Source organism: Diplodia seriata, assembly GCF_021436955.1.
Source record: "Diplodia seriata strain FDS-637 chromosome Unknown scaffold_7, whole genome shotgun sequence".
Classification (NCBI taxonomy): Eukaryota; Fungi; Ascomycota; class Dothideomycetes; order Botryosphaeriales; family Botryosphaeriaceae; genus Diplodia; species Diplodia seriata.
Window position 1 is genome coordinate 514,888 of NW_027117314.1, and position 21,900 is coordinate 536,787.

Consider the following 21,900-nt stretch of genomic DNA (forward strand, 5'->3'; position numbering starts at 1 on the left):
GAGGACTACATCACAATCTGCGTTTAGTGTATTCTTTCACTGTGGTTCATATCCCCGTTGCCATCCATTCCGCGCAATCGTTGGTTTATTTTTGGTGACGTCCACGTTGCACGTAGTCAAATGTTCGGCGTTGTTTTGACGACGATCCAGGATTCCCCGAGCAGCTGATATGGTATGGCCGGAGATACGGAGGCCGCCAGCACAATGATGAGCCGACTGCCACCCTCGGCTGAGCTTACGTGACAACACGGCCGCCTAGAGTCTGATGGGCCGTGTTCTCACCTAGAGATCTGACGAAGTGGGGGAGATTCAGAGGATATCAGTCCCGACTTAGCTCGCTGCAGTCCCGGAAAGAGATCATGGCTACGCTAGCGGTGGAGTAGTGGAAGTCGGAAAACCACTTGTTTACTCCAATTCGGGAGAACACGAGTCCTCGGAAATGGGTCAAGGCATGCCAGCCATTGAGACGAATCGTGCTGACCGGTGAGCGGCTCCAAAATGTCTCGCATTTTCACGTGTGTCCTTTCTTCTCTCCGTTCCTGTTTTCGCGGCGACGCAACACAGCAGCTTGCCCCAAGACCCGCATGAGGTAGGTACCGTACGATCTCACCTCCCACTTTCTCACGCAAAACATCCCGAACGTCGCACGATTCTGGCTCTTGTTGTTGTTATTGTTCAACCTTGCACCACCTGCTCTGCTCAGCATGGCGTTACGGGCAACTGCGGGGCAACCACGCTACCACCACGGCAGCAAAGGCAGGGCATGCAGCACAACAGCGGCTACCAATCGACGCATGGCCGGAGCTTCCTGCGGCTAGCTGCTGCAGCCCGGAACGAGCGTCGACACTGCATGGCGTTCGCTTTGTCTTTTTCTTGCAGCTTCATGCGACGCCATGGGCCGTTCCTGCCGCCTGCGCTTACTCTTGTTTCTGTCTTTGCTTTTTTTTCTTTTCCCAGCCCCCCGGCCCTGGATTGGTGGAGAGACAAAAGGTCTCGGCCTTCCATTGGCGTGCGGTATACCGCAAGTCATTTCCGGCCTGCAGATGCGTGGTGCGGTGTGGCGCTTCGTCATGGGGGCTCTGCGCGACGGTAACAGCAAGCTTTTTCCTTTTCCTTGGAGGGGAGACATGTGCCGTTTGTTATTGTGTTACCGGTTGCGGCCAATTTGGTCCCACGGCGGAGAAAGAGAGGTAAATTAGCTCCGAGACAAACAAATTATCCATGATAAGAACGGAAAGACATGATTGACTTGAAGCATTGGAAGTTAACGAGACAGTGATCCTGTACAGAAACGCCCTACAACCTCTCCTACCCCTGAACAACCCAAGGTTGCTTGCTGTACTGGGGATGATAGAGCATCGGACGCATCGCGCAAACCTCCAAGCCATAGCTTGCTTTCTGCCATGGCTCCGATGGTTAGAGGGGCTTACGCTGCTGAATTCGCACCTCTTTCGACAGAGCCGTGTTTTGCAAAGGCGCTTCAACCCTTCTCCGAGACAGAAGCAGGTAGAACAAGGCTTGCAACTCACCGCTAGTTAGCTCTCTCCATTTCTCTCGTCCTTGAATTTCCCCGGTGTCTGATAGCGTCAGGCTACAACTTACCCCTTCTGAAGCAGAGCCAACTCCTTGTGTTTGTGTTGAAGACCAAGCAAGCTTGGTCGCAGAGGCGTTGCGGTATCACAGTACAACAAGGCTCGCGAACGGGGGCCTTACCTTTCCGAGACATAGGTTCACGTTACAGCAAGGACACGGAAAACGTCAAACATCCTCATGAAATTGGCGATTTCATCCGTTGTGGATTGCTGTCAGGCTAGAAGAAGCGAGAAGGGAGGAACATCTACACGCAGACACGGATGGAAAAAGCAGACAGCGTGTCAGAAGGTGGCAAACTAGGGGGTGAAAGTGTAGTGGCGTAACGTAGCATACCGGCGCCTGTCTCCTTTTGTCTGTTACCAAACCAAGTACCTCCCGAGTCCGCATCCAGCCCCAGAGAAGAGAGACGAGAAAAAAGAAGATGACACCAAGAATCCATGCGGAAACCTGCCTGTTAGCATCAAACAGCTTGAAGACGCATACTTTCGCCGCTCTATGATGGATCGTATGGTACAAATAAGGAAGATGAAAAAAAGAGGCTTTGACAATAATAACGTGCAGAGTGCTTTTCTTTACTTCCTCCGCTTCATGACCTTGGTGCACATCTCGACGAGACCTTCCTTGGCTTCGCTGGTGGGGAAGCCGCTGATGGCCTGGATGGCATTATCAACGTACTGCTGGGCCAACGCGCGGGTCTGCTCCAGGCCGCTGCTGCGCGCCACGAGTTCTCTCGCCTGTCAATCCGATTAGCTTCTGTCTCAGCCACAGGACCGGACCATCCCCCCTTTAGACTCACCGTCTGCACATCTCCAGGCCGCGAGAACTTCCTTCCCACCAAGGCGCCCAGCTCCGCATTACCCTTCCACGCGAAAAGCAACGGCGCGGTCGCCAGCCCCAGTTCCAAGTCGGCACCGGCCGGCTTGCCCAGCTCCTCTGCGGTGATGGTGTAATCCAGCATGTCGTCGACGAGCTGGAACGCCATGCCGAGGTTCTTGCCGTACTGGTACGCGGCCTCGACGACGTCGGGCGCGCTGCCGCCCAGGATGGCGGCGGCGCGGCAGCTCTTGCTGATCAGGCTGGCGCTCTTGAGGTACGTCTTCTGCAGGTAGTACGTGAGCGTGTCCTCGGTGAAGGCCGGGTGCTTCTCGTCGCGCGCCGTGTTCTTGAGCTGCATGAACTCGCCCTCGATCAGGTTGGCGATGACGGTCGCCAGCAGCTCCGTCACCTCGGGGTCGCGCAGCCGCGCCAGCGCCACCGACGCCCGCCCCAGCAAAAAGTCGCCCGCCAGCACCGTCATCTTGTTGCCAAACTCGATGTTGGCCGAGCTCGCGCCTCGCCGCGCCTCCGAGTGGTCGATAACGTCGTCGTGTAGCAGCGACGCCGTGTGGATGAGCTCCGTGATCTCCGCTAACCGACGCTGCGAGGGCAGGATGTCCGAGTCGTCCGGGCGGTAGGTGTTGTCAATAGAGTTTTGCGAGGTGATGGGCGTGTTCTCGGGGGCGGCGGGGTTCTCGTCGACGAGGACGTTGGGCGGCGCAATGGAGCGGTCGACGTTATGGGCGGAAGGGCGGTCGTTGCTGGGAATTAATGCGGTTGCGCGCGACATGAGCAGCACGAGCATGGGCCGCACGTATTTACCCTCGGACTGGGTGTAGTATTTGGCCACGGTATCAAGGGTAGGGTGTCCGGAGCCGAGCAATTGGCGTATGTTCTTAGTGAGAAACTTCATCTCTTTGGCAACAGAGCGCAATGGGTCCACAGAGATGGGCGCCGACGGGTCCGGAGCCGAGTTCTTGAAAATCTGTTGAGCGGCGACGGCGGCGGCGGCCCAGTTGGAGCTCTCTCGCCGCCGCGAGGGGTGATAGAAGACGGACATGGCGGAGGCAGACTGTATGGCGGGGGAAGAGCGTAAGCATCTCGAGCAGAGAGATATCCGCGGGCGATGAGCGGCAACGACGCTCTGGGCCAGCGCCGGGCTACGTGCTGCGCGGGCGGCCATTGTGGACGGTGGCGCAGGGTTGTAGAGGCGAATTGAGCAGGATCCGGGGTTGAGCTGGACCGGGACGAGGTGGCCGCGGTCGCAGACGTCAAGTGTTGCGGGCAGCCAGCAAAACGGTTGCACGCGAGGGTCAGACGGCGCGAGTCGGAAAATCGAACAGGGATCTTGCGCCAAGGCCGAGCCTGAGCTCTGAGCTCCGAGCTCCAGCACCCGCAGAGCCGCAGGCAATCACTGCTCCACATCACCACCTGCCCGTCGCAATGGTCCTCCTCACAATGACGCCGTCCATCGTGGCGGCGGTCAAACACTACCAAGCGGTTGCCGGCCCCGAGCAAGCGCAGAAACTGCAGCTCGGCGGAGAGCCGCAGCTCAACGACCCGGAGCCCGGGAAGCCCATCTCGCACGCACAGCTAATCGACATCTCCGACTTTCTGAAGGCTCGTGCGGCACAGCACGATGACGACAGCGCAGAAGCGGCTTCAACGCCCTCTGCTCTCAACCACCTCCTTCGCGGCTCCAGAATCTACGTGCCACCGCCTCCGCCAAAGCCTGAGCCCGTAAGCACCCGGAGATACCAATGTGCCCGCTACGCTGACAGCATGCCTTTGCAGAGCAATGAATACAAGCAGTTGATGGCTCGCCTCCGCAAGGAAGAGGAAGCCCGCGCTTACGAACGCATGCTGAACCCACCCCAACCCACAGAGACGTTCGGCCAGCGCTTCCCGGCATCGAACGCCGCCAACCTCTTCGCTGCGCGTCCGATGGATAGCTATGCTAGCAACGATGAAGATGACGAAGTCACATACGCCGACATCAACAGGCAGGTGGCTCTCATCATCAACGTTCTAGTATCCATCATCGCCTGCAGCTGTGCTATATGGATGGCTGCAAGGTACTGGAGTACCCCGGCACGCCTGGCGCTGAGCATGACAGGAAGCACCGTCGTGGCGGTGGCGGAGGTGGTTATTTACATGGGATACCTCAGGAAGATAAAGGAAGCAAAGGTCGAGGAAAAGAAGAAGCCGGAAGTCAAGGAGATTGCCGAGACATGGGTGATCGAGGGCGGCAGCGAAAAGAAGAGCATTGCTATACAGAATACCGCGGTAGCCAGTGATGAAGCGGACACCGTACGACAGAGGAAGGGAAAGCAGAAGTAAACTGTGGAAAGCAAAGATTATGAAATAAGAATTGTAATCCTGCCAGTCCTTCCGCATGCTGGACATGACTATATTGAATGCACTCGAGAACAGGGGAAGCACATCTCTTAGACAGCTATCTCTGCAGCTCCATCGCCGACCGGCCCCTCTTCTCACCCGGGTCCGTATCCGTATCCACGTCCTCAGGTACCTCATGCATTCCATGTACCTCAGCGTCCTCTTCAGAAAGGAGTCCAGCAATGCTCTCCCCATCCCCCCTTACCGGCCTCCCCCTCGCGCGACTGTGGTACGCCTCGGCCAATATCCCTTTCAGGTTTTCGAACTTATTGCTCCGTCTGAAATTCCCGGCACCAGCTTTACCCGCGAGCCTCCCCTCCACCACTGGCGTATGAGCCGCCATCGAGTCTCGGACCTGCTCCAGCCGAGTCTTGATCGACTTCAAGGTATCTCTTCCCGACGCCTTACTTGCCACACTTACGCCATCGAGCGCCGGAGCGGGTGGACTGCTCTGCCCCCCGGGGCTCATTGTCGTTCCGGGTGTCTTAGCGCTTTCCCCCTGCTCGCCATCGCGAACACCTGGGAGAGGCAGCGCAGCGGGCATCTTTCCCTGACCCCCCCTTCCCCGCATACTCGCCGCTGCGCTTTCAGTGTCCGGGACTCTGCCGTTGCTCGGCGCAAAGCGATCTGCGACTTCACTGGGTGCGTGGTGCGTCCCATTCCTCGGCGTGGCCGGCGTCGTCGGGTACAGACTCGCGGCGGAAGAAGCACGGTCGGACCTCTCGCTATCAGGAGCAGCAAGGGGAGGGGATGGTGGAAGAGGCGTAGCAGCCGCAGCCGCAGCCGCAGCCGCAGCCACCTCAACAGCCTCGACACCACCAGCGGCGGCACCAACCGGCGTCGAAGCCCCCGAAGCCCTCTTACTCGACGACGGCGAAGCAACGGCAGACACGACGGCGGCCCTCCTACCCGCAACCTTCTGCAGCACCAGCAGCCAAAACGCCTGGAAGAGTCCCGTCAGCGCGGCCCAGCAGAGCTGCACGAAGAGCTGCTCAAGGCGGTCGAAGAGGTGCTTGAGTAGCCGCTTGACGAACATCTTGGATGCTTGGTCGGAGACGGACTGGGGGAGGAGCCGGAGGGCGGGGCCCGATAGGCGGGCGAGGAGGTTGGCGAGGGATGAGTTCATTGTGGTGTGGCTGAGCGTGAGCGGCGGTAACTGTGCGTGGGTGGTGGTGATGGAGATGATGTCTGTTCTTGGAGGGCTGTGTCCGAGAGAGCGGTGGTTGCTGCAGTTGGTAGAACTATGGGAAAGATGGTGGTCGAGCGGCTTGAGAATATATGTAAATGTTGAACATGACAGCAGGTTGGACCACGTTCACCGATAGTGTTGGTAAAGCGGAATGGCTAGTCAAAAATGGGCAAAAAGATAGCGAAAGGAGAAAGAAAAGAAGGGCGTTGGATAGGTGTCAGTTGCCATGCGGTCCCACATAACCACCGTGCCTCCTGACAAGTTTCCTTCAAGGTTGATAGTTGTTGACACCACCATCATATTAACGCACGGGGCTCTGTCTACCCTCGTATGCAGTGCTCGACGTACCTTCTATGCCCGGGGTATATGCTCCAAAACAGACTTCCACGCCACAGAAACCCCTCTAAACGTTGATGTAAGGAAACCTAATGCAAGCCTTTCTTCTATTCACCTCCAGCATCTTCCCTTCTATCTCGTGTCGTCCACTCCACCGTCAACGCATTCGCATCAACAGGCGGCATTAGGCCGACGCCATTCTCCAGCGCCCATCTCCGCACCTTGGCCTTGTTAAGGACAGGAACCTCATCAGGAGCAGAGCTGGACTTCTTATTAGTGTTCGGTCGATGCTCCAGTACCTTCATCTCCCTGAGCGTAGCAACAATATCCTCGAGCAGGATGTATGTCGCGTCGCTGACATCACGTAGCGTGACGGTGCGCTTCACCGGAACGGACAAGATGTACCGTGCAATTGTAGCAGACCAGTACGCCGTATATCCGCGACGACCGAGCTCCGAGAGAGCTGCCGGAGAAGTTAGAGTCCTATCGACTTTGACGCAGTACTTGAAGTCTAGGAATGGGAGGAAAAAGGGGAACAGGAAGAAGTTACGTGTGGAAGGACTACTCACGCTTTTCCGGACCGCCTATGCGTCCTTCTCGCCGGCTCAATTCGTAGCTCACGCCCATCAACATCTGGCCTAGGCCTTGCCTCTGCCACGGCGGGAAGACCAGGATGCAGGCCAGATTATTATTGTCCCAGCTCATCTTTTCCTTGCTGAAGAAGCCGATGACTTGGCGCGAGCCAGTCACCGGGTTGGTGTTGACGAGCAAATAGTACAGAAAGGTCGTGACATCGTAAAAGACGGACTTGGTATCGAGGAACAGCTTTCCGAAAAGGGACAGGTTTTGCGAATAAAGCTGGGCCAAGCGTCAGCAATATATCCGGCCTTCCTTAGCAGCCCCGGCGGCCACGCACCTTGTGCTCCTCGCCGTCCACCTCGTGTATCGAGTAGCAATCCTTGGTGTAGATTCTGGTGCCCGGCGGCGGCGCGTCCTTGAGGTTGCACACTTTCTGCTTACGCGCATCAGCCTCACAGCTCGCTTCGAAGCCGACGGTGGGTGTAGATGGGGGGCGGGAAGGACGGACCGTGTGGCCGAGGAAGGGGATCAGCTCCTTCGAGTACTTGAAGCACCACTGGCACACGTACAGCCGCTCGACGCGGCGGCCGACCAGCTCCTCCGGGTAGAATGACGGGTACCAAGGCTTGACGAGCAGGTCGCCCAGCACGACGTTCAGCACGTTGGGCTCCATGGCCGTGGGCCGTTGCTGCTGCTGCGGCTGCTGCTGCGATTGCGGCGGTGGCTGCGCGTGTCGCTGGTCTTGCTTCGCCGACTGCGGCTGGGGTGCGGAGGGCGCGGCGGCCATGGTCGGCGTGGGCACCGTCATTGTCGTCGCGGCGGCGGCTGCGGTGGTGTCGATGGCGGCGGCGGCGGAGGCAGTCGCGACGGCGGCAGGCGCACCATTGGGACTCGCGCCCAGGCGGGAGGGGGTTTCGGGGCCCATGGTCGGCGGTGGTGGACTTGGGGCCCGTCGTTCGCTATCACATCGTGTTTGGCTGGGGCCAGGCGTTTCTTTGCTGTGAGGTTGCGCACGTCGCGCCGCGGAGCCGCCAACTTCGGCGAATGCGTGCACTGGCTGCCGCCCGGGCGGGGTTCCCAACTTCATCTCCTCTTCACCTTCATTAACCCCGCCATTGCGTCCTTTTCATCCGCCAATTTCGATTGATTGCATAGCTATACTCGATTACTGAGATGTTGAAACTTCACTTTTGTCTAGAAAAGCAATCCAAAACAAGCCGGCCTGAAATCCCATCAGCATGCGTGCTGCAATTGACTGACTGCAGCCAATAAGCGCCAAAAGCTCCCTTCCAAAGTCTTGATCGTGGGACTCCTCGTTCAATCGAAAAAGACATCCGGAATCCACAGCCAAGAAGAAAAGAAAAAAGAAAAGAAAAGGGCTGGTCCTTTCAAGTACCGAGCCCTGTTAGTAGGATTACCGGAGCGCAAGCTCAAATGTAGTTGAGTCGATTGTGAAGGTGCTATGAAGGACACTGACGCTCGCATGCAGTAAGGCACGATGCCCAATCGCAATCCCGTCATGACATGTGGACTCGGAGAGCATAGGTTCCCGGTGTGTGCTGGGGAATCCTGGGGGACTTGCGCTTTTTGGGCGTCGGAGCAGATCCCGACTTCACCGCTTGTGCTTGCTGCTGTAGTACTGGTGCTGCGCGTTTGAGGATATCGAGGTTGAGTTCAGCGATTCCCAGCAAGGTAGACGCCGATTCATCCGTCGACAAGATGGTGTCAAGGTGAGCTTGAACATGCTTGATCATGCCACTGCGAAGCTGAACATCGAAAAATGCCGTCTGGTCGTAGACGACAGTTGCGATGTTTAAGATTATGGCGGGATCGTCAATACTCGCGAGCCTGGACGAGAAACCTTGAGCAACCTTCTCTTGTAGATCGGCCACACCATACTAGAAATGTTGTCAGTTGCCGAGATGTTCTCAAACACTTCATAATATCATACCTTGTCAGCACAGACATAGAGAGCGATCAGTCTATTGAGTTTCCAGGTCTTGGACTCCACGTTGGTGTTTTGTGCGTCCAGAGGACGAAGAAGCGTAACCTCAACACCGTACATATGCTGCAGAAGCCCCTCGATGATGTCAAACTCTTCGGTGAGAGATACACGGCCGGTGACGGATTCCTTCACGGGACCTCAGTACAATGAGCTGATAAGTAAAGGTGCCTACTTACGACGAATCCAGTGCGGAGACAGTTGTCGAAAAAGCGGTTTCTTACGCAAATGCTGGCAATGCAGAGTCAGTAATAACGTCATCGAACAAAGGTGGAGGAGTAACTTACATGCTCTTATGAGCCGGAATCTCATACTTTTCGCAGGAGACGACTGTGACGTCGGCGAAGGATTTGGTCTCCCACAAGCTGTGTCTGATGTCAGTTTTGCTTCCGTACAAAGGCCGAGGCAAGGGAGTGTGACATACTAAGCCGGCACATCCTCGAGGCACTTAACGTGAGGAGGAGCTGCCATGGTTTGCAAGATAGCGGGTCGCCACTGTTGGTTGGTGTTGAGGTGTGAAAGGTCTAGGTGGTAGAAGAACGAGATTTTATAAGCGAAGGGCGGCGGGAAGGAATCTATTAGGCTCAGCGAGTGATGCGAAGTGAAGTGCTGTTCTACCTCACCTTGGTTGCACCTTCAACGAATGAAACCTTGAGCAAGTCCGAACGATCGGAAGTAAGCAGCCTCATTCTAGCAGTTACATTAAGGTGAAGTTCGTTGAAGGCCGACGGCGGCTGTTAGCAGCAGCTGTTCGCACTCGAAAGTTCAGAGCGCGGTGAGGTGGGTGTAGAGCCGCGCCTAAGACATAGGGTGGCATGTATGCTGTGAGCGTGCAGTCATGCCCGCCTCACCTGCTATGTAGCGCAGTGCTCGTTGTAGTGCCCATCCGGAGTGCCAATTGCGCAAAGTGTTTGCTTAGCACGGTGCGAGAAAGTGCCAGAGTTCAATTCCCGGAGAGAGAGGTTAAGAGAGCCAGAGGCGGTGGAGTAGAAGGGCAAAAAAGAACTATATCGGAGTCAGTTTAGACACTACTGGATAGTCTGAATCCAGCGCGCTCTGTGCAGCCTCCATTTGCATATAGCCACGTCGTAACGCCCTTACAGCCAAGTCGGTTACTGCACCTGCCCGAGAGCGAGGCGTTAAACCAGGGCGCGGAAGAGCTTCTTTTCGTGGCGGGCGGCAGTATTTGTGGGGCGCTTCCTGATCGGGACGACGCAGATCGATGTGCGCAAACCACTGCGCCAACCTACCCACTACTGTTGCCAGGAAGAATTGCTACCTTGGCTTTTAATGGGCATGGCGACTCGAACTTGAACCACGCCTGCACCGCACCGCACGTTGGCAATGCGACGCGTCACCCACCCATGCACGCCATGGCAGGTCGAGCACGAGATCTCTTGATTATAACTGAAGACGCCTCCATCCCATTGTGGGTATCTCTAAATCTTGGTATGCAGCGCAAACGCGCCGCCAGAGGAAAACAACGCCAACCAACTGCACCTCTTTCCCCCACGCCATCATGCCTTCTCTGAACCTTCGCACTCCCCGCGCTTGAACATACCGTAGACACTCTTCTGGCCCGCCGCTGCAATCTTCAAGTTTGAGAAGCCTGCCTCTGGCAGCCGCTTCCCTGCCCGAACGCTTTCAACCACCCATTCCACCCCAACGTATCTGAGCCCTTTCCCGCCCACGCGAGCTATCTCCTTCTGCAGCTTTCCGCCTGCGAGACCACCGCCAGCACCACCCTCACCACTGCAGCCAAGTATCACATGCGTTACGGTGCGACGGCCTAAGGCGATTGAAGTGCTTGCTCCATGCATCGCGAGCAACTGCTTCAGCCGGTGGTCTGAAATCATCGGCGCCGTCGAGCCATTGATATAGAAGCAAAGACCACGGAAGATCTGATTCGAGGTTGAAAGTACCTCCTCCGCATTCTCCACATCGCTGGAACTTCCCTCAGGATTATCGTGGCGCTTCCCTGCAGGCTCCCCTGTACGATCCACGGTCGTTCCCGCGCGGCCGTCGTCACTTGCAAAGCTTGTCTCATCTGTGCCCTTGCCGCGCGTTGCTTGGCCACGTCGACCGTCACTAGCATCTTCCGCCTTCCTCTTCTTCGACGCGCGCTCCATAGACTCCCATATGGCCAGCTGCCCGTTGCGTCTCAAGCCCGGCGCGCCCCTCTCCCAGCCGCCGTTGGCCTTGCGGCCGTCGTTGCCAAAGCCCACGCTCCCGGCCTCCACTGTGTCCGCAAGCCTCACGCCACCGCCTGCGCCGCCGGCGAACTGTGCCGCAAGCTTCGCATTGCGGGACTCGCGCCAAGACGTGCTTCCCACCAGCCGGTTTTCAGCGCGCTGGTGACCGGTGGAGGATGAGTTCCAGGGATCAAAGTGCTGACGCGTAGGTTCTGCAGGGCGATCGGAGCGCGGGATACCCTGGCTTTGAGACGTGCGCTCTGGGGAAGTTGGCGAGCGGGGTGGCAAGGGTTGTACGGACGGCGGAGGTGATTCTGACGGGTGCCGCGTCAGATGTTGTTTCGGCGTGTAGGGGTTGACGGGGGGAACTGGACGTCGCGCCGGCCTCTCCTGGGGCATTTTGGGGAAAGGAAGATCGGAGAGTGATAGAATGGGGTTAAGGACGCTGTGCAGATTGCAAACAGAAGTGCCGAAGGATGGGCGCGACGCGGCAACACGCCGCCACGTGAGCCCGCCATCAGCAATGACATCACTGCGCCGGTGAGTAAGGAAAGATAGAGGAAGGGACGCGCGGCGCGACCCCAAAGCGACTCCAGGCTCCTTAACCTCTCCTCTCCCTCGCTCTTTGTGTGAGTCTCCAGCGTTGGATATCCGTCCTGGCACCCAGAATCGCCAAGCAAACAGGAAGGCGCCCATAGGATCTCCGTTAAGCCCTCACCTCAGACCACATGATCTTCCTTGTCGCTGCGGACGGACCCAACGTCATCTCCACCTCTTCCAGCTTTTTCTCCAGCAGCAAGATGCATTCGAGCACCTGTCGTCGGTCGTCATATTCGCCGAGGCGTGCGCTCAAGCATGTTTCCCCACATTCGCGCGGAAATCTTTAGGCTGATGGACGGATCATTGCACGCTTACCCGAATAAGGCCAGCCCAGCGATGCTGAACACCACTAGAAGCATCCTCTCCAAATGGTTCGTACCTTGCCTCCAGGAAACAAGAGCCAAGGGTCACCCACGTGCCAACGCCCACAGGTCCCGTACAAGAAGGTCCACATAAGCGCCGGCTGCGTTGTGGTGCTGGGCGAAGAATGAGGAAATATCCCGCGCTGTCTGCTCCCCTGAGGGACCGGAGGTAGCCACGGCAGTTCAGGCAGATTGCCCTCGGCTGTTCCGCGCTCTCTGCGGATCCTTTCGTCCGACGTTTTCCGATTCCGGCGACCGCTCTCGCGACTCCCTGTCGGAAATCCTAGCAAGGCGGATCCATCTCCTCAGACAACATCCACATCAAAGAGCTTGGACACACGGGATGGAGGCTTCATGCTCGTCTGCTGCTGACCGGTCAGCGCCATGAATGACACGACCATGCAGGGCGCAAACGGCGGTTACATGGTTTGCGGCCGAGAGATACTACGCGTGTGCTACCATTGCCTACGTTTACAGCCCCAAGGTCCTGTTTACTCCACCCTTCCTGACGTTGCTCTTTTAGTGGGTGGGTCGTTTGCCCGTGTGTGAGCCTGTTCAGTGCTTGTGTTGGCCAAATCGGCTCCGGGCTGGCGCTTATCCGCCATCCTCCTCACGGCCTTGAAGCAAGATCTACTCCCATCACCTGAGAATTGATCCTCGCATCAATTGTCAAGCGGCCGTGTCTCACGCGCAGAGTAATGGGATCGAACATCCAGTCGGATCCGGAAAAGAGGTGCAGAGATCCGGCCTCGCGTCCATCAGGCATACGATGAGCAAGTCATCAACTGGCGCTGGGGCTCTCTCGTTTCGAAATGCACGATTCGTTGTCGTTGCTCGAGCGCCGGGGGCATCGAAAAGAGCTCCGTCTCACGCCCCCGGCACTCGCCACGGAAAATACGGCCATGCTCGGACCCCTGTCACGATACTTCGACTATTGTGTAGCAGCGGCTCCTACTTGCTGCTTGTCAGCTTCTCTCGCGAAAAAGCCACTGCCGGGCCGTCTCATACTTAAGCAGACCGGCAAGCGCGCAAAGGAAATGCACCTATCACTACGCCACGCCCGCGCCAGCCGGTCAGACAGCGGCTTGGCTCTGCATTGTGCAAAGCGAAGCACGACGGACGAATGCACAAGCGGCAGCAGCGCGACGTAGCGACGGCTCTGCTCGCCCACGCACCACCAACCCCTCCGCCACCGGGAAATTGCAGGCAAGCGCGAGATACGGCCAGTCTTTCGCGTATCGCCACGCAGATTATCTCGGAATACGGAAGAGGTCCGAAGACAGGTGCGCTGATGGCAAAGGAAAACAACGTTAAGCGTGCATTGCAGGAAATAGTTCATGCACCCCAGATCCCAAGAAGCGCGCGCTCCGAACGACCAGCACGCAGCGCCCGCCGGCAACTGCGGCCGTTTCAGTGTCACACCACCCCACCTTGGCTCGCTGCCTTTTCCGCCGGACTCCCCGATGAGACGCGAGCCCGACTCACGCAGCGGGGTCCTGATGTAGAAGTCTAGACGACTTCCCAATACCCAGGAGCACGTGCAACACGCGCCGTACGACGTATAAGTCACCGCTACTATGATAATCGTCGGGTACAAACGGTGAGTGCCCCGACTGCGCAACGAGATGTGCACAGAGCGCGCTCAGGCCCGTACCAAAGCAGCAAAGCACCCGGCGAGACGACAGCGACTCTTCTGGACAATGACGATGGCCGATGAATCCATGCTAACACATCACGCTCCCCTTGTCGCCCCTGCTTTTGTTCTCCACCTACTCCTTTCACCTGATTGCTCCCTGGCCCCTCTCTCATTCGCGCGCGCGTGTCGCTCAACCGTCCCTTTCCTGCTCTCTTGCTGTATGCCTCTCTACTGCCCAAATCACACTCGGAGACGGTGCCTCCGCCCTAGGGTCTGGTACAAGGCCGCGTTCCAAGGTTTTCCTCGGCATCTGCTTCCCTCCAACCAGGTGCTCTGAGCAGCATGTTCCAGAAACCTTCGACAATTAAATCTGAGGCAAACCAGGCTCCCTGTCCCGCGTGCACAGCAACCCCAGCAACGCTAAGCAGAACGAAACGAGCGTGCCGCGCCGGCCGGGTGTGCACCGAGCGGCAAGCAGCGACCCACATCTCCGGGGTTAAGTCGTGCCCCGAGGTCTCCACGAGTGGCCGCAGCTGAGGCCTGTCTCTGTCCACTTTCTCTTGCTTGCCTTTTTCCCTTCTCTCCACATGCCGCTCCCGCGATCGGCATAATGACAGTCTGCTATACTTGCAAAGTGGACATGCCTCATCACGTCGATTCGAAATTTTTCATCCTCTCATCGCGCTTTCTATTTTCCTCTTTACTCCCTAGTGACCTGGCGGGGCTTGTCTTCATTTAGCGTCGTTCTTGGTTGCGTTGGCTCCTTCCTTCCCCCCATTCGCCCCACCCCGGCTACCACGTACTCACGAGATAACTGTTGATCCATTCACGATCGAAACAACAATTCGACGATTCAACGAAGTCATGACATCGCAACGCCTTACCCCGTCTCCCTCGTCCCAGTAGCTTTCCCTTTGTATCCACACCCCTTCGGAGATACCTTCCCTCGAAAGCCCATCCCCTTGCCTTCTCACACCACTCATTTCGGAACTTTTTTGCATGTGCCTGTAAAACAAGAAACAAAAGAGTGGGACATCATATCTCTGTTGAGAGCCCGTCAAGCCCGCAGAGGTGGTGTGTGCCTCCCGCCTACTGCCGCTCTACCGTCCCGTTCACGCTGCAAGAAGGAGAATGGGGAAAGAGGGAAGTGAAAGGAGAAGGGAGAGGGCAAGGAAGCTTTTGTTTCCACCGGCTCCCATCACATACCCACCACGCTCATCAGTCCGGTTTGGGTTGATCATGGCTCCCTTTGCCGCCGTCGCCGGCGGCCTCTCCATCTCTCGCTCTCTCTCCGTCTCTCCTGACTTTGCGTCATATGTTTCGTTCTCATCTACTTTTGCCTTGCTTCTTCCCGCTGTGTAGCAAAAACGTCATATCGGCGTCGGATTTATGAAGTACACGCAGTCGATTCCCTGGCTGTCGGGGTGATGCAACGAAACCCAATCGTACGTTCTTTCCTCAAACGGACGGTTGGGCATGTATGTACAGCTCCAAGCGTCTCTCCGAAATGGGCAAAGGGGGGGAAAACGAAAAAGGGGGTGGGCGGGAATATAGTTGGCATGTGGATCAGAGAGATAGGGATGTAGGTGCTGCTGCTGCTGCTGTATGTATGTCTCGGAGGGCCTAGAAGGCCTAGAACTCAAAAAATTCCTCCCCGAGGATTTGCTATCTAGCATGTAGCTACACGAATCATCGGCGGACAGGTTTCTGATTCGTGCAATGACTACTACGTACGTACCTGTTCTACAAAACGCGAAAAAGTGGGAACCGCTTCAAGGTGCTTTTTTTCTCTCTCTCCCTCAATCGCGACTCAGATGTGAGACCCTGCGGTTCCGCGAACATGGGTAAGACAGGACATCTGTTGCGGCCCCCTCCCCCTTTCATTCCGAACGTGGGAATTTTCTTTTTGCACGGAAACGCCTTCAACATGGGTATATCTCGAAGTGTGTGAAGTGTGGTGGTTTAAAATGGCATAATTCGTTACATTGTGCGTGATTCGCTCTCGTAAAATGCACAGTAAAATTGGAAGTAGTAAGACAAGAGGAGGAAAGAAAAAGAGATTACAAGAGGATGAAAGAGGAGAACGGACAGCAGAAGGGGAAACCGGCAGGGCCTCATGATCCTTCGCATTCATCGTATGCATCGAGGTTGTGAGGCGGATTTGCGCAGTCGCTCGTAAATCGACCATGATGGAAGGGAAGGGGGCAGGAAGAGAAGCGACAGGGATCCCCAAGTATTGGATGTGTGTGTGCGCGCGTGGAGAACAGCATGCGGTGAGCGCGCGCTGTACCCCGCAATCTCCCTTCACTTCCAGGCACAGGCACCAGGGCGACCTGGAAATAGCCGGGCCGCTCATCCCAGTCCCTCCCACCAGAAAGAAATCCAGACTGCAAACCTGCATGAGTGCCCTGAAGAATTCGATCGACACAAGCACCTGCATATCGGCTTCATCAGGCACCATCTCAAAAGGTGTCAGCTGGCCCCCAACACCCCGCCTTCCACCACCCAAGCCCCAATGATTCCTTCTCGTTCCCTTGCCCCTGTGCCTAGTCGGGATAGTATAGATCGCACTTGCCGCCGGGCTTAGGGCTGCATCTGGAAGCCAAATAGAGAACTCGTGGAAGTGGCGTCCGGGGGACCCAATGGGAGAGCCGCACGCATCGCGTCATACGGGTAAATTGGCTTCACAGCCGATTTTCCCATTGGACGGGCGGGTGAAAGATGGGTGTCATAAGACGAGGGGCTGCAAAACCTGTACGCGGAGGTGGCGCAACAAGGCTAGCTTAAGTCGTAGCATCGTGGGTGTGGGGCGGGGTGTTTTGCTCTGCATGTATGGGGACAGGAGAAGAAAGGTCCGCGTCCGCGTTGAACGTGGGTTTTATTGATGAGGTGCATCTAGCACATCCCCCATCAAACCTTCAAACCTGCAGATCGTAGAAACATTTGGCGTCGCTCTTCAGCCTCGCGAATGATCTCGGCCGACAGGCGGAGGCTAGGCGCCAGATGGGCGTAGCGCTCGATTTCCACAACCACGTCGTTTATGATGGCGTCCATGGCTGTGGCAGACGTCAGTATGCGGAACGCGCTAATGCAAGAGGTGATATCCATACCTGGTGGCGGCGGCAGAAGTGCCGAGAGCGACGGGGACATAGTGGCACCCATGACGAGCAGGGTTTGCGAAACGATTCTGCAGGAAATTGTTAGCCTCAAATGACATCCCTTCAATCGACGGTTTGGTCACTTACGAGAGTGCGCCCTGCCACAGATAGGGAAGGTGGCCGGCATGACTGGTTGCCGGGGTTAGACGCGGCTGGTTTCCTTTGCGAAGCTGTCATGGGTCACTTACTGCGCAGAGATGTGCTCCAATTGGCGGATGCAGGCTTCCAGGCATCGCCGACAATTCTCCTGCACCACCAGATCCATGGCGGCCGACTCGTCGTTCAACACGGCAAGGATGTATGGCCGGAAAATAATGGTCCTGCATGCAAAGTATCGTAGGCGCAGCACCGTCTGGACGGGATTCGACAGTGGCACTCTGCTGTGCGGGAACTGCACCGGAAGGGGCAGGCCCTCATACCACTGAGTGAGCTGGAAGTCGAGCTCGGCGACCAAGGGCTCCAGTGATGCGATAGACGTGTTGGTCGACGTCTTGGTGTAGATGAGGTGGCTCACGCGGTTGAGCAGCCGTCGAAGCGCGATTTCCGCCAAAAAATACCACAGCTCGTCGCGGCCGGCTGGCGGCTCGTCACACTCGTCCTCAAAACCTCCGGGTAGGCCCACGGTTTCCTCGAACTGGACGATGCCCGAATGGGGAAGGTCAAGCTCGGCAAGCAGGTCACTACAAACGATAAATTAGCATTTTCGCTCGGGAAAAGAAGGTCTCCAGGCGCTATTACCTTTCAAAGAGCAGTGTGTTCCAGTATACTCTCTCGCTCATTTCCTTGGCCTGTGGCGGTACCCTTCCTGGCGCACTAAGCAACAACTGGAGCTTCATGCTCGTGTTCGTCAACAGATTCCAGGCCTCAAGCGGCCTAACAATGTAGAAAAGGTATGCAGAAGCCAGGATATGGCATTGCGCTGCAATGGTGTTGTTCCTGGTCATGAGATTGGGAAGCAAGGCCCATGCGGCCGCAAAGTAGGACATGCCCGGCGGGTCCTTGTCTCGTGGTTGCTGCGATATGCTGCCCGCATTGCTCGCGGCGCCGAGGGCGAGGACAAGTAGAACAATGCAACTCTCAGGGCCCTCACGGAAACCGTTAGAGAGAGCAATACGGTAATACGAGTTCCAGTTGTACGGGTTGACGCAGGCATACCAGACATTGACTCGGTCAAAAAAGGCATGGACGTAGATGTTGGTGTTGGACAAGTCGAGGCGTTGTGAAGAGTTCAAGTGGAGAGGCTCGCGGGACATCTCCAGTTGGAGTAATACCTGGGGGTCGTACGGTCGCGACACCAAGTCCCGGATCATGGGCCACTGTAACAGATGCAGGGCAGGAGTGGTATGGATCTTGGGCATGGTCGAGATATTGGACAGGGCCGTCGACCACGTCCCGAGGCCGTTGAGGGGGAGCATTCCCATGGCAGCACCAGGCCCCTGGCGCATCAGCACGTCTTCGCTGGTGCTGTTACTGGCGGCGGGTGAGCCGGAGGCTCCAAGGCCACCGAAGAGGCTGCTAGGCTGTTGGGGAGTCATGTTGGTGCGCAGCAGGCCCTCGATGCGGTCCAGGTGCTCGAGGATCAGCTTGTCGCCGGCATCGAGCTTGATGCCCGGTTCGCGGTAGACACACTCGGCGTTGAGCTCAGTACAGAGCCTGCATTTTGGGCGGTTCCCGTCGCAGCGGGACTTGCGCGAGCGGCATATTTCGCACTGGAGATGTCAGTCTATGTGGGGCTGGTAGGGGGTGGAGGAGCGCAGCATTACCGCAATGGTGGCGCGTCTGCGCGGGTAGTCGATGGTGCCGTCGCTGGGTCTCTTCTTCGCGTTGGAGCTCTGGATGTCGCCCGCACCATTGGAGGAGCCATTGCCGAAGAGCGAGTGCTGGTGCGGCGTGGGCTGCGAGTCGGTGGTGGAGTGGAAGTCCCGCTCGGTGCTGGAGGTGGTGGACATGTTGCGCGCGCGCTTCTTGTAGTTGCCTGAGCCGTTCAGGAAGGTGTTGCTCATGGGCGAGAAGGGAAAGCAGGCGGGCGAGTCCAGCGGCAGGTGCGGCGACTTGAGATTTGCCTTGAGCAGGAAGTTGCTGGCGTCGGGCAGGGTGCCGAGGTTGAGCGCGAAGGCATCCCCGGCGCGCGAGTACTGGGCGTGCGAGAGCGCGGCAGTGGTTGTTGGTTCGGCTGACAGCGGGCTGACATCTGGGGACGGCGTGACCGGCGTCATGATTGGCGGGTAGGCCTGGAGCTGGCACATGGTCCGGCAGCGGCGCTGTCAGGGCGAGGCGCGTGGCTGGAGGCTCGGGGAGGCCTAGCCTGAGCTCTGCAGGTGTGCTGGGACGAGGTAGATTGGCAGGCAGGCGGCGGGTCTGGCTGGAACGAGGAGGCCCGAGATGAAGGCCGGTAGGGAGAGGGCTGAGAGGGAGCTGCGATATAGCCACCAGCGGCTCGGCTGCCAGGACTATTTATTCCACGGCGACAGTTGGGCGGTGCTGGAGGCGTTTGCCGCTGCTGCTGCGGCGGCGGGGCCGGGGGACCTGGGCCTGGGGCCTGAGCCTGAGCGTGAACCCATGCCGAAAAACAACAGAGTCATGCTGTAGAGATGCTGGCGGCGGGCGTGGCGGTGGCAGCCACGCGAGCACTCGCGGTAAGCGAGCTTGTGGGGATGGGCGCCGGGGTACGGAGTAGTGTTGCATGCGTAGGACAGCAGCACACCGTTGGCGCCCTGCGCACTGCAGCGCACCAAGCATGCGCCCACCACGCCTGGCCGCGGCTAATCCCTCACCACCGCGCCGATTGACGGCGGATCAGCATCGTGCCGCCGCCCGCGTTCCTGCCGCGCGGGCACCGGCCGCTGCTGCCCTCACCACTGCAATGGACAATTAGATTAAAGCCAAGGCCTCCACCGTGTCACTCGACCAGCACGCCCGGTGCGGGGCCTGCCCGCGGGCAGCCAACCCTCCACACTCTGTGCCCGCCCTGCCCCCGTGCCTCGGAAGGCCGACCGAAACAGCAGCCCGCCTGCACATCACTCCAGCAGTCTGAATGCTCTTTTTTATTTCTTTTCGCCGTCACGACCCACTGCATATCCACCGCGCCTGCTGTATAACCACCGGTGCAGACTCTGAAACCATCATCTCCGATGACGCTTGAGCCCCAGGTTCTGCGAGACCGAGCAGCCGCCCGTTCCCAGCCTATGCATCAGCCAACAGTGAGCCGGACGCAGCCGCCTAAGCAGCCTGCCCTGAATCACTAGCCGGCTGTGTCTCAGTTTCGCTATACCGCAAGCCACGCGTCTGGCCTCCACCAACGCTGTCGTATATTGCCTTCTGGAAGCCCAAGGTTGCTCGAATCCTGTCGGGAACGCCCGTCCACACATCGAACCGTCGATCATCACAGGGCTCCGCACATGGTACGAGCCTGGCCATATCCTTGACTCTTCCCCCAGCCGCCTGCGCCGTCAGATGCAACATTTCGCACGGCCATGGCCGAGACGAGCCATAATTGACGCAAACGCGGCTTGCCGCCCTCAGCTGTACATGTGGGCGATACGTAGTATCAGGCTGCGCCAGAGGAACCGATGGCGTCGCCCGCCAGGTGGCGGTCCACCGGGGCCCGAGGGGTGATGCGCCTTGAACTGATCGGCGCGGTATTGTAAATGACAGATCCAACTGGCTGCTCGTCCGGCTGTATCCGCTGCGGGTGATGGTCCGGGACGAACGGGTCAGGCTCTTCCGCCGAGACAGTGCAAGGGCAATTGCAGAGGGATGACGAGTGTCGAGGGTGTTAACCCGGTACCAGCCCGCTCGCACGTTTGCATGCGCAGCAATCTGTGCTTCATATCCGAGTATACAAGCTCGCCCTGTGTATTTCCTGGTGAAAGCCCCTCTGCCGCTATGCACTGCCCGTTTGTCCTACCTCTGTGCCTGTCCGGTGGGGATCATGCGACCCGCTAACCTGCAGAATAAGCACTTTTGACACACAACGAACATGCAGCTTGCGTGCATCCACAGGTGGTCTCGGTTACGCCGGCTTTTGATAGGCTGCCGCCCTCCGCATCGAAGCACTAGCTCCCTCCGCCTCGTGGCTTGTAGAGAGGAACCGGTGAGAAGACGTAGATGGCTGATTCAAGTGGTAACAAGGGGAAAGCGGGTCCTTTCCTTACCGCTCCTTTACAACATCCTCCACCTTTCCAGAGCACCTCGCTTAAGCCTCGACAAGCATGGCGAGAGGAAAAGTGGGAAGATGGACAAGTTGCACGAGCACACCACAAACCTCTGGGAGGAACTCCGCTCCAGGAGCTAGCTCCTGATGTAATTCATCAGGGTGCGTGAGGACGTGCACTGCAGCTGCACCTGGAAGCCAGGTCAAGTCCCCCAGCCCCGCATCCGGTCTGGACTCGTCAAATTTTTGCTTGCTGATTAGATGTTGCAGGCGGATCTGGGTTGATTGGGCCTTGGACCCTACCGTCTTGCTGGGACGGATCATCTCCCACTGTTCAATTATAGTAGCTGTGCCCTCAAAATGGCAATGCGCTTCGCCTGAAAGCCTCGCGGAGCTGGCGAGGCGACTCCCTTGGTGCTTCCTTGCGCACAGGCGGCGATTGTAGGTTGGCACTGACCACCGCTTGCTGCATCGACATGGCATGGCATTTACAATCATCCCAGCTGCTTCGGCTTCTCCGCTAACAACCGTGAAGGGAACGTAATGACGCCACAATGGACGCTGGTGATAGCGGACCCGCCATCCCGGAAAACTGAGAGCACCACGAGCGAAGACGCTTTATGTCCGAGCTGACGACACATCTGAGCTACTACCTGGGTATCGGGTTCGGTATTGCGCTCGTCCTGCCAAGTCTCCGTTGTGGACATCGACATTCCGGATAGTCTGAACGGCTTGGCCCACAACACGGCGGTACTTGCAAGCAGTGGACACACCATCTGGCATGCTGTATACCGTAGCGGCGAGGGAGAATGAGCGGCGGCAAGCAATTGACCGTCGCCACTTCCTGTTTCATTCGCTCTGGCAAACGAGCTGCTGCTCTTCCCGAT

At 57.7% G+C, this 21,900-nt stretch overlaps 5 protein-coding genes across 5 annotated transcripts; 1 reads left to right on the forward strand and 4 right to left on the reverse strand.

The window, feature by feature from the left end:
* Nucleotides 1-2,165: 2,165 nt before the first annotated feature.
* Nucleotides 2,166-3,469, reverse strand: COQ1 (coq1 putative hexaprenyl diphosphate synthase; the record flags this gene model as incomplete). The annotated part of the gene is made up of 2 exons (XM_066778353.1): nt 2,166-2,327; nt 2,390-3,469. The coding sequence occupies 2 exons, from the start codon at nt 3,467-3,469 to the stop codon at nt 2,166-2,168; spliced, it is 1,242 nt and encodes a 413-aa protein (XP_066630790.1).
* Nucleotides 3,470-3,852: 383 nt separating this feature from the next.
* On the forward strand, nt 3,853-4,749 carry SLS55_006925 (uncharacterized protein; the record flags this gene model as incomplete). Its single annotated transcript, XM_066778354.1, has 1 exon — nt 3,853-4,749. One exon carries the CDS (start codon nt 3,853-3,855, stop codon nt 4,747-4,749), a length of 897 nt encoding a protein of 298 aa, XP_066630791.1.
* A 1,689-nt stretch (nt 4,750-6,438) lies between these two features.
* Nucleotides 6,439-7,583, reverse strand: SAS2 (SAS complex subunit; the record flags this gene model as incomplete). The annotated part of the gene is made up of 3 exons (XM_066778355.1): nt 6,439-6,842; nt 6,901-7,189; nt 7,248-7,583. 3 exons carry the CDS (start codon nt 7,581-7,583, stop codon nt 6,439-6,441), a joined length of 1,029 nt encoding a protein of 342 aa, XP_066630792.1.
* Nucleotides 7,584-8,427: 844 nt separating this feature from the next.
* On the reverse strand, nt 8,428-9,383 carry SLS55_006927 (uncharacterized protein; the record flags this gene model as incomplete). The annotated part of the gene is made up of 5 exons (XM_066778356.1): nt 8,428-8,808; nt 8,862-9,041; nt 9,092-9,143; nt 9,200-9,277; nt 9,361-9,383. 5 exons carry the CDS (start codon nt 9,381-9,383, stop codon nt 8,428-8,430), a joined length of 714 nt encoding a protein of 237 aa, XP_066630793.1.
* A 7,229-nt stretch (nt 9,384-16,612) lies between these two features.
* On the reverse strand, nt 16,613-19,076 carry SLS55_006928 (uncharacterized protein; the record flags this gene model as incomplete). Its single annotated transcript, XM_066778357.1, has 6 exons — nt 16,613-16,758; nt 16,813-16,889; nt 16,948-16,989; nt 17,049-17,540; nt 17,599-18,569; nt 18,624-19,076. The coding sequence occupies 6 exons, from the start codon at nt 19,074-19,076 to the stop codon at nt 16,613-16,615; spliced, it is 2,181 nt and encodes a 726-aa protein (XP_066630794.1).
* Between the last annotated feature and the right edge of the window lie 2,824 nt (nt 19,077-21,900).